The sequence below is a fragment of the Candoia aspera genome, chromosome 1 (genome assembly GCF_035149785.1).
Source record: "Candoia aspera isolate rCanAsp1 chromosome 1, rCanAsp1.hap2, whole genome shotgun sequence".
Taxonomy (NCBI): Eukaryota; Metazoa; Chordata; class Lepidosauria; order Squamata; family Boidae; genus Candoia; species Candoia aspera.
In genome coordinates this window covers 26,309,011-26,321,565 of record NC_086153.1, presented here as the reverse complement: position 1 = coordinate 26,321,565, position 12,555 = coordinate 26,309,011, and the positions used below count along the sequence as shown (strand labels likewise).

At 38.4% G+C, this 12,555-nt stretch overlaps 1 protein-coding gene across 1 annotated transcript; it reads right to left on the bottom strand.

Annotated features, from left to right (window-relative positions):
* Window positions 1-2,872: 2,872 nt before the first annotated feature.
* On the bottom strand, window positions 2,873-11,922 carry LOC134495462 (L-threonine 3-dehydrogenase, mitochondrial-like). The gene is made up of 9 exons (XM_063300948.1): window positions 11,813-11,922; window positions 10,125-10,320; window positions 9,753-9,795; window positions 9,282-9,352; window positions 7,704-7,853; window positions 7,425-7,597; window positions 6,415-6,505; window positions 5,461-5,730; window positions 2,873-4,735 (listed from the first exon to the last, which is right to left on the bottom strand). The coding sequence occupies exons 2-9, from the start codon at window positions 10,306-10,308 to the stop codon at window positions 4,587-4,589; spliced, it is 1,131 nt and encodes a 376-aa protein (XP_063157018.1). The 5' UTR covers window positions 10,309-10,320; window positions 11,813-11,922; the 3' UTR covers window positions 2,873-4,586.
* Between the last annotated feature and the right edge of the window lie 633 nt (window positions 11,923-12,555).

Sequence of the window (12,555 nt, the reverse complement as noted above, 5' to 3'; positions counted from 1 at the left end):
GGACCGTCTCATCCCCGTTACATCAACCCATCCCACCTGGTCACGCAGAGAGGGCATGCTGCGGACCCCGTCTGTTAGAGAATTCCATCTGGTGTGGTCCAGGAAGCAAGCCTTCTCTGCAGCAGCTCCCATCCTTTGGAACATCTCCTGGAAGTGAGGTTAGCATCCTCCCTCCTGGATTTCAGAAAACAGCTGAAGGACAGTTGTGTAACCTGGCTTGGAGTGGGGAGTGGAAGAGCCATTCTTGGGGCTGGTTAGTTCCCTAGCCCTGCTGGGACCAGTCTTACCCCTTTATGGGCTGAATTTGAATTGCCCTTACTTGGATTTTATATTTATTATTGGTATTATTTATAATTTTATTGAATATTAAATTTTTATTGTGAACCACCCAGGGTCCCCCGTGTGGGGGAGATGGGTGGTGATAAAAATATGATAATAAAATAAAATAAATGAACGTTTGAATCTGCTTTAATGTATTATGTCATGTTTTTTGCAAACTATGTATAAAATTTTATCTGAACAAAAAGACCTTTGAATGATTGTCATACATGACATAGTTCTTCTGTTTAAGAGCTGGAAGGGGCCCTTCAAACACTTGCTCAGTGTAGAAATCCAAACTAAAGCATTCCCAGCAGAGTGTTGTCTAGCCTCCACCTGAACTCATCCAGTGAAGGGGAGTTCACCATTTCATTGGGTAATTGGTTCACAGTGAACTCTTACTGCTGGGAAATTTTTCCCTAATGGTCAACTAGAACCTGCCTTCCAATAAGTGAAATCCATTATTTTGTGTCCTGCTGTTTGGAACAAGGCAGAATATTGACCGTCTGAGTGACAGCCTTCTAAGTATCTGAAGAATGCTATTCTGTTCCCCAATTTTCTCAAGGGTGAACAGTCAGCTGTTAGTTTCTAGTCCCTTCATCATCCACACCGTCCTTCTCTAAATCTACTCCAATTTGTCTGAATAATATTCACACTTATGGAACAAATAATCCAGCAACATTTCGGTTAAACTGAATAAAATCTAGTTTAGCCAATCACACCTTACTATTCCTTTGATGTTTAACAATGTACCAATATTCAGGTTATGAGCAGAACTTCCTAAGACAACTAAAATATTTCCTTACATATTTCTGAATGTTCAATGCCAGATTTATGCCTTTTCTAACACAAGAGGAAGGCAGAGATAGAGAAATACCGGCTGCTTTCTCTTCGTAGGAGTAGCATTGTTGCCAAGAAATTGCAACTGGTACTCACATATAGTAGGTAGACAAAAACAACACAGATCTATGCACGTAGGACTTTATTCAAATAGTACTGATAACTTTCAGTGGGGTGGCAGGGGGAGGAGGAGAGAAAACATTTTTTTTTACTCTTATTCTGGAGACAAATATTTTTTCCTGTTAAAAGAAACTATGCAATTCTGAACTGACAAAATTTATGAATACTAAATCCCATTAAATTCATTGTACATACATACTAATCCAAAGGTTTGACTACAATGTATTCCACAAGGAAAACACAATCCTTAAGTATCTTCATAAAACAGTAACTAAAACCCCTAATCCAAACCTTTGCCCAAATATGAGAATTTTGATTTTAATATCCTGGTTTCACCAGAGCAGCCTCAGTTATCTCCCACCATTTTAGAATAAATCAGACTGAACAAAAAAGTTGCTTATGAATTATCATAGAAAAAAGGAGTTATGTAATTAATTCAATATATTTGTATTTAATAAAGAAAATACTTGAGTCTGTTTTTCAACATCAAAGTGACCTCTATGGAAATTACTTTTAAGAAGTCCTTAACATTGTAAACTTACTCAATTGGGTTTTGCTTAGCAGACCCATTGGGCCAAATATTGTAATCTGAACTGTGCTGGTGGTGACAACAGTGACCAAAAGTTCAAATCTTCTCTCAGAGCTAGAATTACAAGAGGAATTCTAAACGTAGGCAAGATGTTTATTGTATTGCAGCGTAAATGCTTGAGGCATGCACAGCGATGAAACAAAAATGGACATATATGAGTACAATCGGTATCTCCTGAGAACCCAAGGGGCAGTAAGGAAAGAAGCTGTAGAAGATAACCATGCACCACACAGCACTGTTCATATGGAGATGTAGAATATCAGTAAGCCATTGAGCTGGTCAAACGGTTCATATATTCCACTCTGTCCAAAACATGCCTTCAGGAAGTCCACAACAATGGTATGGAAACAATCACCTTCTCTTCTTATCACAGAGTGACCCTAAATCTACATGGTCAAGACAGTACCAACCCTGTTTGTGTTCAGGAAAGCTGCCAAACCCTGGCTGTTCTGGAATGTCTCTGTGGACTGATGGTGCAGCAGTTCCCCTCCCTGCAATAGGTGAACATTGTTGCCAGAACTGTTTTCTTTGGTGTCAATAGTTACTGTAATTGGGATAGGTTATGTTTCCTTTTAATTTTTCTATTTTTGTATCATTTGTAAGCTTCTCAGAGCCTTTTTGGAACTGAGGGGCATATTATTCACAATAAATAAATTAAATAAGCTTATACCTTGTCAAACATGGGACGCGGTGGCGCTGCGGGTTAAACCGCTGAGCTGCCGATCGGAAGGTCGGCGGTTCGAAACCGCGCGGCGGGGTGAGCTCCCGTTGCTCGTCCCAGCTTCTGCACACCAAGCAGTTCGAAAACATGCAAATGTGAGTAGATTAATTGGTACCGCTTTGGCGGGAAGGTAACGGCGTTCCGTGAGTCATGCTGGCCACATGACCCGGAAGTGTCTATGACAACGCTGGCTCCAAGGCTTTGAAACGGAGATGAGCACCGCCCCCTAGAGTCGGACACGACTGGACTTTACGTCGAGGGAAACCTTTACCTTTACCTTTATACCTTGTCAAAGGAAACATTGTTGGTCTAGGGCTTTTCGGCTGGGAATCGGCCCATGGTTGCTAAAAAATGACCACTAACTTGAGGGACTCCACAAATATTTAAGAGAAATTCCAAGGAATGTTGAGAGCAAAGGAGTAAGTCTAAAATGTAACACATTTCATTGCCTGGAGAGGAAATAACTGGATTCACCTTTAATTCTTCAGTGCTCTCAGAGAAGAATTCTTGCCAAATTCAAGGCTAAGTAAAATATTGGCTTTCTCCAAGGTTTCCTATGGACTGGTCTTATTTTTACTTCGACATACAATACAGAATGAAAGAACCCGAAGTTTAGCAAACAGCATCTGTCTATAAATTAGTCTGAGCTATGGAATGCTGAAGGTATCAACATACAACAAAGGCAAGCAGAGATGGAAAAAAGACTTTCATAAGCAACTGAGCACATTTATAGTAGGTTAGGGAAGGGAATAACCTGCATTTTTAAATCTTTTATATTTTCAGTGATATCAGAATACCTAAAACCAGAAACACAGAAGCATATCCCAAAGCACCATAATTTATAAATAGAGATTTAATGTAAAAAAATTGTTTTTGTAGTCTTGATTTGAATTTCCATGACGTTATTAAATTATTTCATTATTTTCCAGCTGCCCGTTATCACTGTTGCAAGTATCCCCCAGGTTTTTCCTGTCATTTGCTTCCTGATGTTGCAGACTTGGGGGATATTTGCAACGATGTACAAGTGTATTTTCTTAGAAAATATAGCATCCTGAAACTAGTCTAAGTTGGTAAAACTATGGGAGGACCCTAGTGGACAAAAGAGCCTACAAATAATATGAACATAAGACCTAATATTTAATCCTTCCAGGGTATTGTGCAGCTCTGTTCAGTTTTTCATGAATGTGCAAGCAGGAAGTTCAGGAGAATTTCTATTTAAGGGTGGAACAAACTGTCAGAGAAACACAGTTCCAACCGGGAGTTGAGAATCATGCTTTTCTCCTGCAAAGTCTCTCCTTAATGCTCTCTCTTCCCATGCCATCTACTTTTTCTAGCCCAGGAAATTCAAGGTGGGACATAATTTAGTTTTAGTTTTAACTATTAAGGCTGTGCACACTTCAGAATGATTCAGAAGTGATGCTTTGGTCCTTAAATAAGCTCAGCACCTCTGCTAATTCATTATACTAGCCCGATTCTTTTCAGCCTTCCACAGAAGCATGTTTGGTCAGGACTGCTTGAATAGAATCCTGAAAAAAAGAAGTGGCTGCTTTAATTAATAGCAAAGAGGTGCTTTCTTCATGTGAGTTCCAAAGTACTTCTTCCAAATCCTTACTGAAGCATGCATAGCCCTAAAAGATAGTATCCAACAGCCAAATAATACATTGCCATATGGAGACTAAACAAAACAACAAAAGAAGAGTATGTTCCAGAGAAGCATTTAGAATTAGGAGAGCAAGCAAACTGCAGCTTATGAACAAATATTTCCTGAGGGTCCCAACAGCTAGACAGCTTTCAGAAGTGCGTACAAACTTTTCAGTATATGCATGTACATGTATGTGTGCATATCTTTAGCAAATATATATGTATGTGTGCATGTATATTTCTTTAGCAAAAAAGCAAATTGAGAGGTCAGCAATCCTGTTCAAATAACAGGCTGCTTCAGATCTCAGAAGTAGATGAAGAGCTATGAAATATCTGGAGGCTGCATCGTATAAAGACTTAGCTGACTTGAGCAACTCTGGAAATACAACGGACAGAGCTAAGGAAGTTGAACATGGTGGTCACCAGGTCTGGAAGATCATAATCATGTTTCCATCCCCAATCTTGGCGAGCATTGTTGTCATCAAAAATCATTGGCCAACTATCAGCTATGGCAAAAAAGAAAGAAAAACACATAGATTAAATCAAAAGCAAGGTCCTTGGGCTTTTAAATTCCAATCCAAGAATTCCCCCTTTTTCCCCAGTTAGGAAGAACAACTTCAGGAAGCAGCAATCTTCAGAGAAAAAAGCAGGGGTGGGGGGTGGGGGGTGGGATGCCAAACTCTCTTCTAATACACTGTGCAGAAAAAGAAACTTCTGCTGCAAGAATTTCTTCCTTACTAAAGATGGAATATATTGTTTAAGGTATCTGCATTCATATTTATGAGCTTTTAGAATCCAGCCATTACAATCCTATTTGAAAGTCGCCCCCTTGCCAAGTTATTAGGTAGAAAATCCAGCTAAGGTTTAAATACACACTTTGGCACAAATATTGAGCTCATCTTATATGAATTCCTGAAAATGTATAAAAGAGCAAACCTTAAAACAAAAGGAAAAAGTTGTTGCAGCTTGGGATTCTTTTTTTTTTTTTTTTTAATAAAAAATGATTTACAGTATCTGAGGTCCATCTACAGTATGTCAGCTGGTGCAATTAAACAACTTAAAATCTTTGCTAGTCCTAGAATTAGAATTCCCCACATCTTGTACTCCTTGTCAAAAAAAAAAAAAAATCTGAACCAGAACAAACTGGTACCCAATCCACCCAGCCCACTGTCATGCATAGCTATAGGATGAAAACATACAACACTATGAAAGGTCAAAGCCAGATACTAACCAATGGCTTGCCTAACAGGATCTACATTGTAGACAACTTCAAGTTCTGGAATATGCTTCTGGACCTCTTGAACGAGCTCCTCAGGTGTAAAACTCATGGCACTGATGTTGTAAGTCCTCATGCTCAGCTGCTCAGCAGGTGTTTCCATGATCTCCAAAGAAGCTCTAAGACAGTCATCAATATACATCATTGGCAAGCGGGTATCTGGTTTAAGATTGCATTGGAACTTTCCAGTCTTGATAGCATCATGGAAAATTTGGACTGCGTAATCTGGTAGAAGAAGAGATGGCAGCATGCCTGGTTCAGTTGATATAACACTAGCTGAAACCCCACTCATATTTAGAAAAGCAGACCGTCAATATGTGCCAACAAAAGGTAAAATGAAAGGAGGATGCTTAGAGGAGTAGTTTAATATGATACACATAGAAGGTTTAAAAGGAACTGTCTTATTTAAAATAGAGGTGAGTCTTTCAGTGTGCTTTCTGTGGCTCAGGGCCAAACTACATCTATTTATTTACATTATTCATGTAGCTTTTAAAAGAAAAATACATAAAAGTTGAAGAAAAACTGTCACTTTAGTCCCTGGTCTGGAATAGATTCCTTATCAAACTCTGAGCATCCTGGTGGCCTCTACCAGCAAGTTTTCATTCCCAGAAGTTGGCAAATGAAGAATAAAAAGGTAGCCACCAGAGAGAGAAATAAGGACTACCTAAAAAGTAATTTGAGGAGCACCCAGTAATTCCTCCTCTGTATTAGTAGTTCTTTTGCCCGCCCACCCGCTGCTGCTACAGAGCTCTCAGCAAAAGAATGGCTCTTGCATGAAAAATGAATGCACAGGCACAAATGGAAGCAGAACCCCTTACTTTTCCTATGTCTCTGCCTTTATATTTCACTGGCTAAATTAGTCCCCTACCAATATAAAAATAAAAGATTAGACTGCAGCAGCTTCCTTACCGGTTGTTCCTCCACCAGGCTGGGAATCAGCTGAGATAATGCCAGGATACCTTAGACATCGGAAATCTAGCCCATACCTATAATGATAATACTAACACACACACACACACACACACACACAATTAAAACGGGAAGAGAGAAATGAGAGGCACCATTATTTGTGATCAGTGCTAAGGTAAATATAGTTATTTGTTGCAAATCAAAGCTTTAAGTACTACATTGTTGAAAACAATTGTGTCAGGACCCACAACCAGCCTATTCGCCTGTTCACGTGTCCATGCCAGCAGAAAAGACACGCGTCAAAACCTGTGTGTCAGGATCAAAGGGGGATAGGATTAGGAGGGGGGAATTCCTGAGTGGCAGTTAGATATTGTTTTGGTAAATGCTGGCAGCCAAGGTTGAGGGCTGGGAGACATCCATGGCAGGTGGGAACAGATGCTGGGAAAGGGAGAGTAAAACTGAGACGGGGAGAGTTACGTTTGCAATGGAATGTTTTAATGGGGAAAATGAGCGGGAAACCACATTTGCAGCTTTGAAACTTTACCTGCGTGCTACTTTCTAATACAAGAACTCATTGTATCCAAATTTGGTGCATGGAAGTTACTGATATTGGTATTAGATCAGGGCAGCTGTTACAAATTGCTAATATAAAATAGCACCTTTTAAGAGACAACTTTCACTGTAAACAATACATAGTAAATGTATGGTTTACTGGTTCAGCTCTCATTAAAGCCTGATATGATGTGAATCTCTAGTACCCAAGAGCTCCAGATAAAACCTTGCTCCCACTGATGTTAACTTCCCCACTGATGTTAACTTCTGATTGCTTGAATGAATGAAGTTTTAGGCTAATACTTCAATGGTATAGGAAAACTCAAAACCTAGTTATAAGAAGGAAAATGAAAGAAAAATAGAAGAAAAATTCAGCTACAGGCTTTTGTAGCATTCCTATTTATATAACTAAACATGAAAGAACACGGCAATTCTTGTAACAAATTGCTTATTCTTACCTCTCCCATGAGTTCAGCATGAACCTTGGAGACTCCATAGATTGTCCTTGGTCTTTGGATGCAGAGATCAGGAGTTGGATTCCTAGGGGAAGTTGGTCCAAAGGCTCCAATGGTGCTGGGAACAAAGAGTCGCAGACTATGCTCGGCAGCTATATCAAGAATGTTGTGCAGTCCTGGGAACAGCAAAAAGAGTTATTAGACCCCCAAACCAAAAAAACAAGACTTCTAGAGTGAGGTAGGAATACCTAAACAAACAACGGTAAATATGTTGAGACATACCAGTGATATTCACAGATCTTGCCAAAGGGACATTGGCTTCTCCAACTGCACTGAGCAAAGCACTGTAATGAAATAACCAAGTAATCCTGTTGTTCACCACTATTTCACGAAGGTTCTTGTAATCCAAAATATCAGAGTAGATGAAAGGACCTAAGGGGAAAAAGAAGGCGTAAAACAATCCGAGCTGTGACGAAGATGTTGATAGTTCATAAATTCAGTTAATGATATCATTAGTTTGAAAAGGAATTTGACCATTGCATTATAATCTCAAGAATTTCCACTTCCATGTTTCTTATGAATCACTGCATTTTTAATACAGTAGTGTGTACAAATATGTAGGATGTGCAAAATGCATGATGTGTGTGCCCATATGTTATGGGTCATGTATACAATGTCACTCCAACATGAACACACTGCAGTTGCAGCAGGGCATTGACACATTTGGAATGAATTTCATTTTATCTAGGGCATATAACAGTACATAGTTTGAAGACCTATGAACATCTGCAAAACTATTTCACCAAAGACCATGGCAAGATAAAGGCATTAAGCATATACAATAAGAACAAGAGCATCAGCAACCCTCTGAAAAAGCCATGCATTGTCACAATGTGAGAGGGACCTTAGAAAGACGGATCTTACTTAATACAAAGATTATGCTTGTTTCAAAGAACAGCTTTTGCTTTAGCTTCTTTGCTTCCAGGAGAATATTACTATGTCAGACCATTTATGCCATTTTTAAACAGAATTTCAGGCATATATTTTAAAAAGTTGCACAGCACATCACTTTACAGAGCATACTGCACTTGGGGTGGAGAAATCTTTTCAGTGAGTTATAGCATTCAAAGGAGGCATGGCCTGGATAGAAACCATGCTAGTTGGCCAAAATTGAGGTTGACACAGCAACTGAAGCACTGCTTTAAATATGTATTTGCTACATGGAATGTCACAGAATTTTCTTTTACATGCCATCTATCATATTTAAAACTCAGGCAATGAGTTAGCAACATCCCAATTAGGTTAGGTCAAATTAATCGCTTAAGATAATGACAGAAGTTTTTAACATACACACGAATCTCCTATCAAGCAATTTTTGCAAGGTTTCTGAAGAACTCCAAGACCCCAGAGACAAAAACAACAGTATGGTCAAATAATGTCTTTTCATGCTCTTTTGCCTCCAAGCCATAATAGTACTCTATCAGACTGTTGCCTCCTCAACACAGAGCCAATTAAACAATGTATATAGCATTATGTTTGCTGTTCTCATTTCTTATGGCTCGTTTATCCCAAAAATAACAGAGGCAGTTTAACTGCTATTGCAGCAACCTCCAGAGTGTATTCTGGGAATGCTAAAATATCATGGGCTCAATTCATCTTTCATTGTGGGCAACACTTGCTGCTTGAAAGAGGGGGAAGAGCTGGGGAGAAACTTACAAGCCTGAGTCATATACTTCAAGAATGATTTTAAGGATTAATATCCAAAAGCCCAAGGTTTAACTGAAAGAAAATCTCCTTGTAGAAAAGAACTATAACTCCTAGAATATAAGCACTGAATATTTCTCCCAATATGGTACTTACCACTATAGAAGACACTATCAGGGGGCTTTCTAATATCTGACAAAATCACATTGTTCTTTCCAAAGTGTTTTCTAGAGAAGACACCACAATTAATGTTTCATATTCAATTTGACAACAGCTCTTAGAGTAAAACCTATTCTGGTATACGAGGTTCACTTTTTAATCCATACTTTCTGCATTTCATAATACTGATGTTGCCAATCCTCCCCTTCATCACCCACCAAAATAAGCATAAGTAAGCACAGATTCACCTACCATTTTCTATGATAAACCTATTGTATTATTTTATTCTTCCACCCCACCTCCCCCCAAAATAGGGTCAACATGACATATTAGCAAAGCAGTAGCTCATCTGTATCTGATCATCATAGATGCAAGGAAATATGAAAATGCACAGGAAGGCCTATAATCTTTTCTGAAAGATACCAGAGCTCCTTATTGTTAACAGAAGCAATGAAAATTGTAGCTTACCGTAACAGCTTAGCAAGTCCTACTCCAAGCTGGCCAAGTCCTCCTGAAAAGCAAGAGTAAAATGTATGCAAGTTATAGTGGGAAATCTTTTTTATTTAAAACTCTTTTGTAAGGATCATCTAAGATGATGGCATGGGAGCAAAGCTTCTGTTCTTTAATGATGGAATTGCTCTAGCCTGAATTAAGAGGAAGAGTTGAATTATAGCATAAAAAGAAATTGGACTCCAACTTATTTAAGTGCCACACAAATCTAGTGTTTAAATAGAAATCAAATGAATATCAATTCACATGGTTGGATACAATTAGTAAAAAATAAATTAAAACGCCACACATGAGAACAATTCTGAAGTAGCATCTAAAAATTTGGCTGACCTGTAATTAACACCCGTGGATGATCAGTTTCTGAAAAACATACTGAATGAAAGCTGGCATCCGATGGCACCTGCCGGGGTGAGATACCAAGACATCTAATTGGCACAAGAGCAACCTGACAACCACAGCCAGGTGTGTTCAACAGATGTTTGACAGAGCGGCTCAAATTCCTAACAGCAGGCATGTTTCAAGTGTGCTGGAAAAGAAAAAAAAAAAAAGTAAGTCCTTGAGTAGTAATTTCATCAATGCAAAGTGCCCAGTTTGGTTTCTGAAGTTCTAGGAAGCTACCACTAATTCCCCTGGTAAAAAGTGATAGAAACATAAACAGCAGCTGTGTCAGCTAGAGCACATAATATGCTCTCCAGCCATCTCCTTTGATACTACCAGATGCCCTGCCCCTCCTGATTTTTAAAAATATAGTCTAAATAAATACATGGGATGCTGGCATACTCCAAATATAAACCACTATCTAAAATCTTATTTATTATCAGCAGTGTCTTTAAGATTCACGAACTTCTCACTAGGATGACATTTGGGCATACTTAAAAGGTAGTTCTCCTAATATATGGGAAGGTTGTAAGTAGCCATGCCACTCTTGCTGTTATTTTATATGTGTCAACCTCACACTCCCCAAACTTCAGATGTGCCCATGGATGCATATACTATATATGTGTGTGTGTGTGATGATTATTTGTTAAAAACATAGCTGCAATGATAATTATTCCTACAGAGCAGCATTCAGTGATACCAATAAATGTGGTAAGTTCCACAGGCTGCCAAATATTTACATAACTTCTGTGAAGGTGTTGCATCTGTTCAAATAAAAAAATATCTAAATGGTAAAACCAACCCACTAAATTCATATAGTCTCCAATTCAGGAATCCCGCCCCCATGAAATGGAGAAGTGCTGCAAAAGTACATAATCTTTCACACACCACAAACCAAAATTACATCCTGCTATTCAGCTCACAGCCAATCATACAACTTTAGCACAGTTTAGTGTTGATTTCACTGTAAGAGAGCTCTGAAAACAGAATATTTTATTCACTGTTTTAGTGACTAAGCCACGTTACAACTCTTTAGAATTAGCCAGAGTTTACAATGTCCTAGCCATTCTTTGTGCTGTCAAGCTAGCACAGAAGTTAAGAAGTTCAATTACAAACTTCAGCTACTAATGAAATTACAGAATTATTCTCCATCCTTTGCTAATGAAACAAAAAACCCAAAGCAATTACTTTTTAACATTTGAAAGGCTAATAATCATAAGCATAATAATTCAATTTAGAGACTCCTGATTCCACAGCAACTCTGGATGACTTACAGGAAAAAAGAAAAAAAATGAAATAAAAAAAGAACACAACCAACCATCTCTAGATGCTATAACTAGAATTTTGGTCAGAATTCATTAAGTTTAGAATATCCCCAAAAACACACAAAGCACTTAGCTAACTTTAATATTAATGTAGTGTCTTACTAATCAGTAAAAGAATCAAGCCTAAATTGTTTCAGGAAAATGAGTAAAGCTCTACTATGGTAGTTACATTTTGTTTCTGCCTCACTTAACGTAGAAGGCTTTATATCACAGATAGGAAAATACTTGCTTTCAATTCAGTGCAAACAAAAAAAAGGGCTGCAAACTTTTTCCACTGCCCATGCAAAACAAATGATGCCACATATATCAGCTTACCGTCTTTTTCTGCAAGTGGTTTTGCAAAGCAAAAGAGGTGTATTTATAGGGCACAGCCTCTCTGCTAAGCCAATCAGAATTCCTGAGGTACTGGGAGTTGTTCACTACACAGAAAAGGGTGTGCTCAGTGCATGTGGTATCAGCAAAATGTGGACACGTCACACTCCTCTTTTTTCAGTTTCGAAGGACATGACCTCAGACTAGGCAGGGAAATTTAAAGAAAACACATTACAGGACTGCTGTTTTTCTTTGGACAAGGGGTACTAAGTTGTAATTTTCTTTTCCCTAATCAGGGAGGTTAAATTAACTCAGCATGAATATTATGAGAATGGCTGTTCCAGAATGACATGGGGTTGATGTGATTTCAAAGTGTAGCTTAAACTAATCTGTGTACTAAAATTTATATCCAAAAATTCATTTTGCATCCAAAAATATTTCAAAAGAAATTACCCTACGAAACTTGGTCTAGTTTGCACAAGAAAATGTGCATCACCAGTGATGCGAGGTAGAAAGTTTCCTTCAGAAAAATTAAGCACTGGAACATTTTCCATTTTGGAAAATACTTTTCTGTATCACCAACTGTAATCAAGGCTTATGTTCAAAGCCATATGGGCTGTTACTGCAAATATATTTTAAATTCAGAAACACGATAAACCCTCAAATCCTGCTAGTTTCTAGTTGTTTGGATAAAGCATCACTGTGTGATAAAATTAATGGTGTTAATGTAGCTGATATCAGTGGAA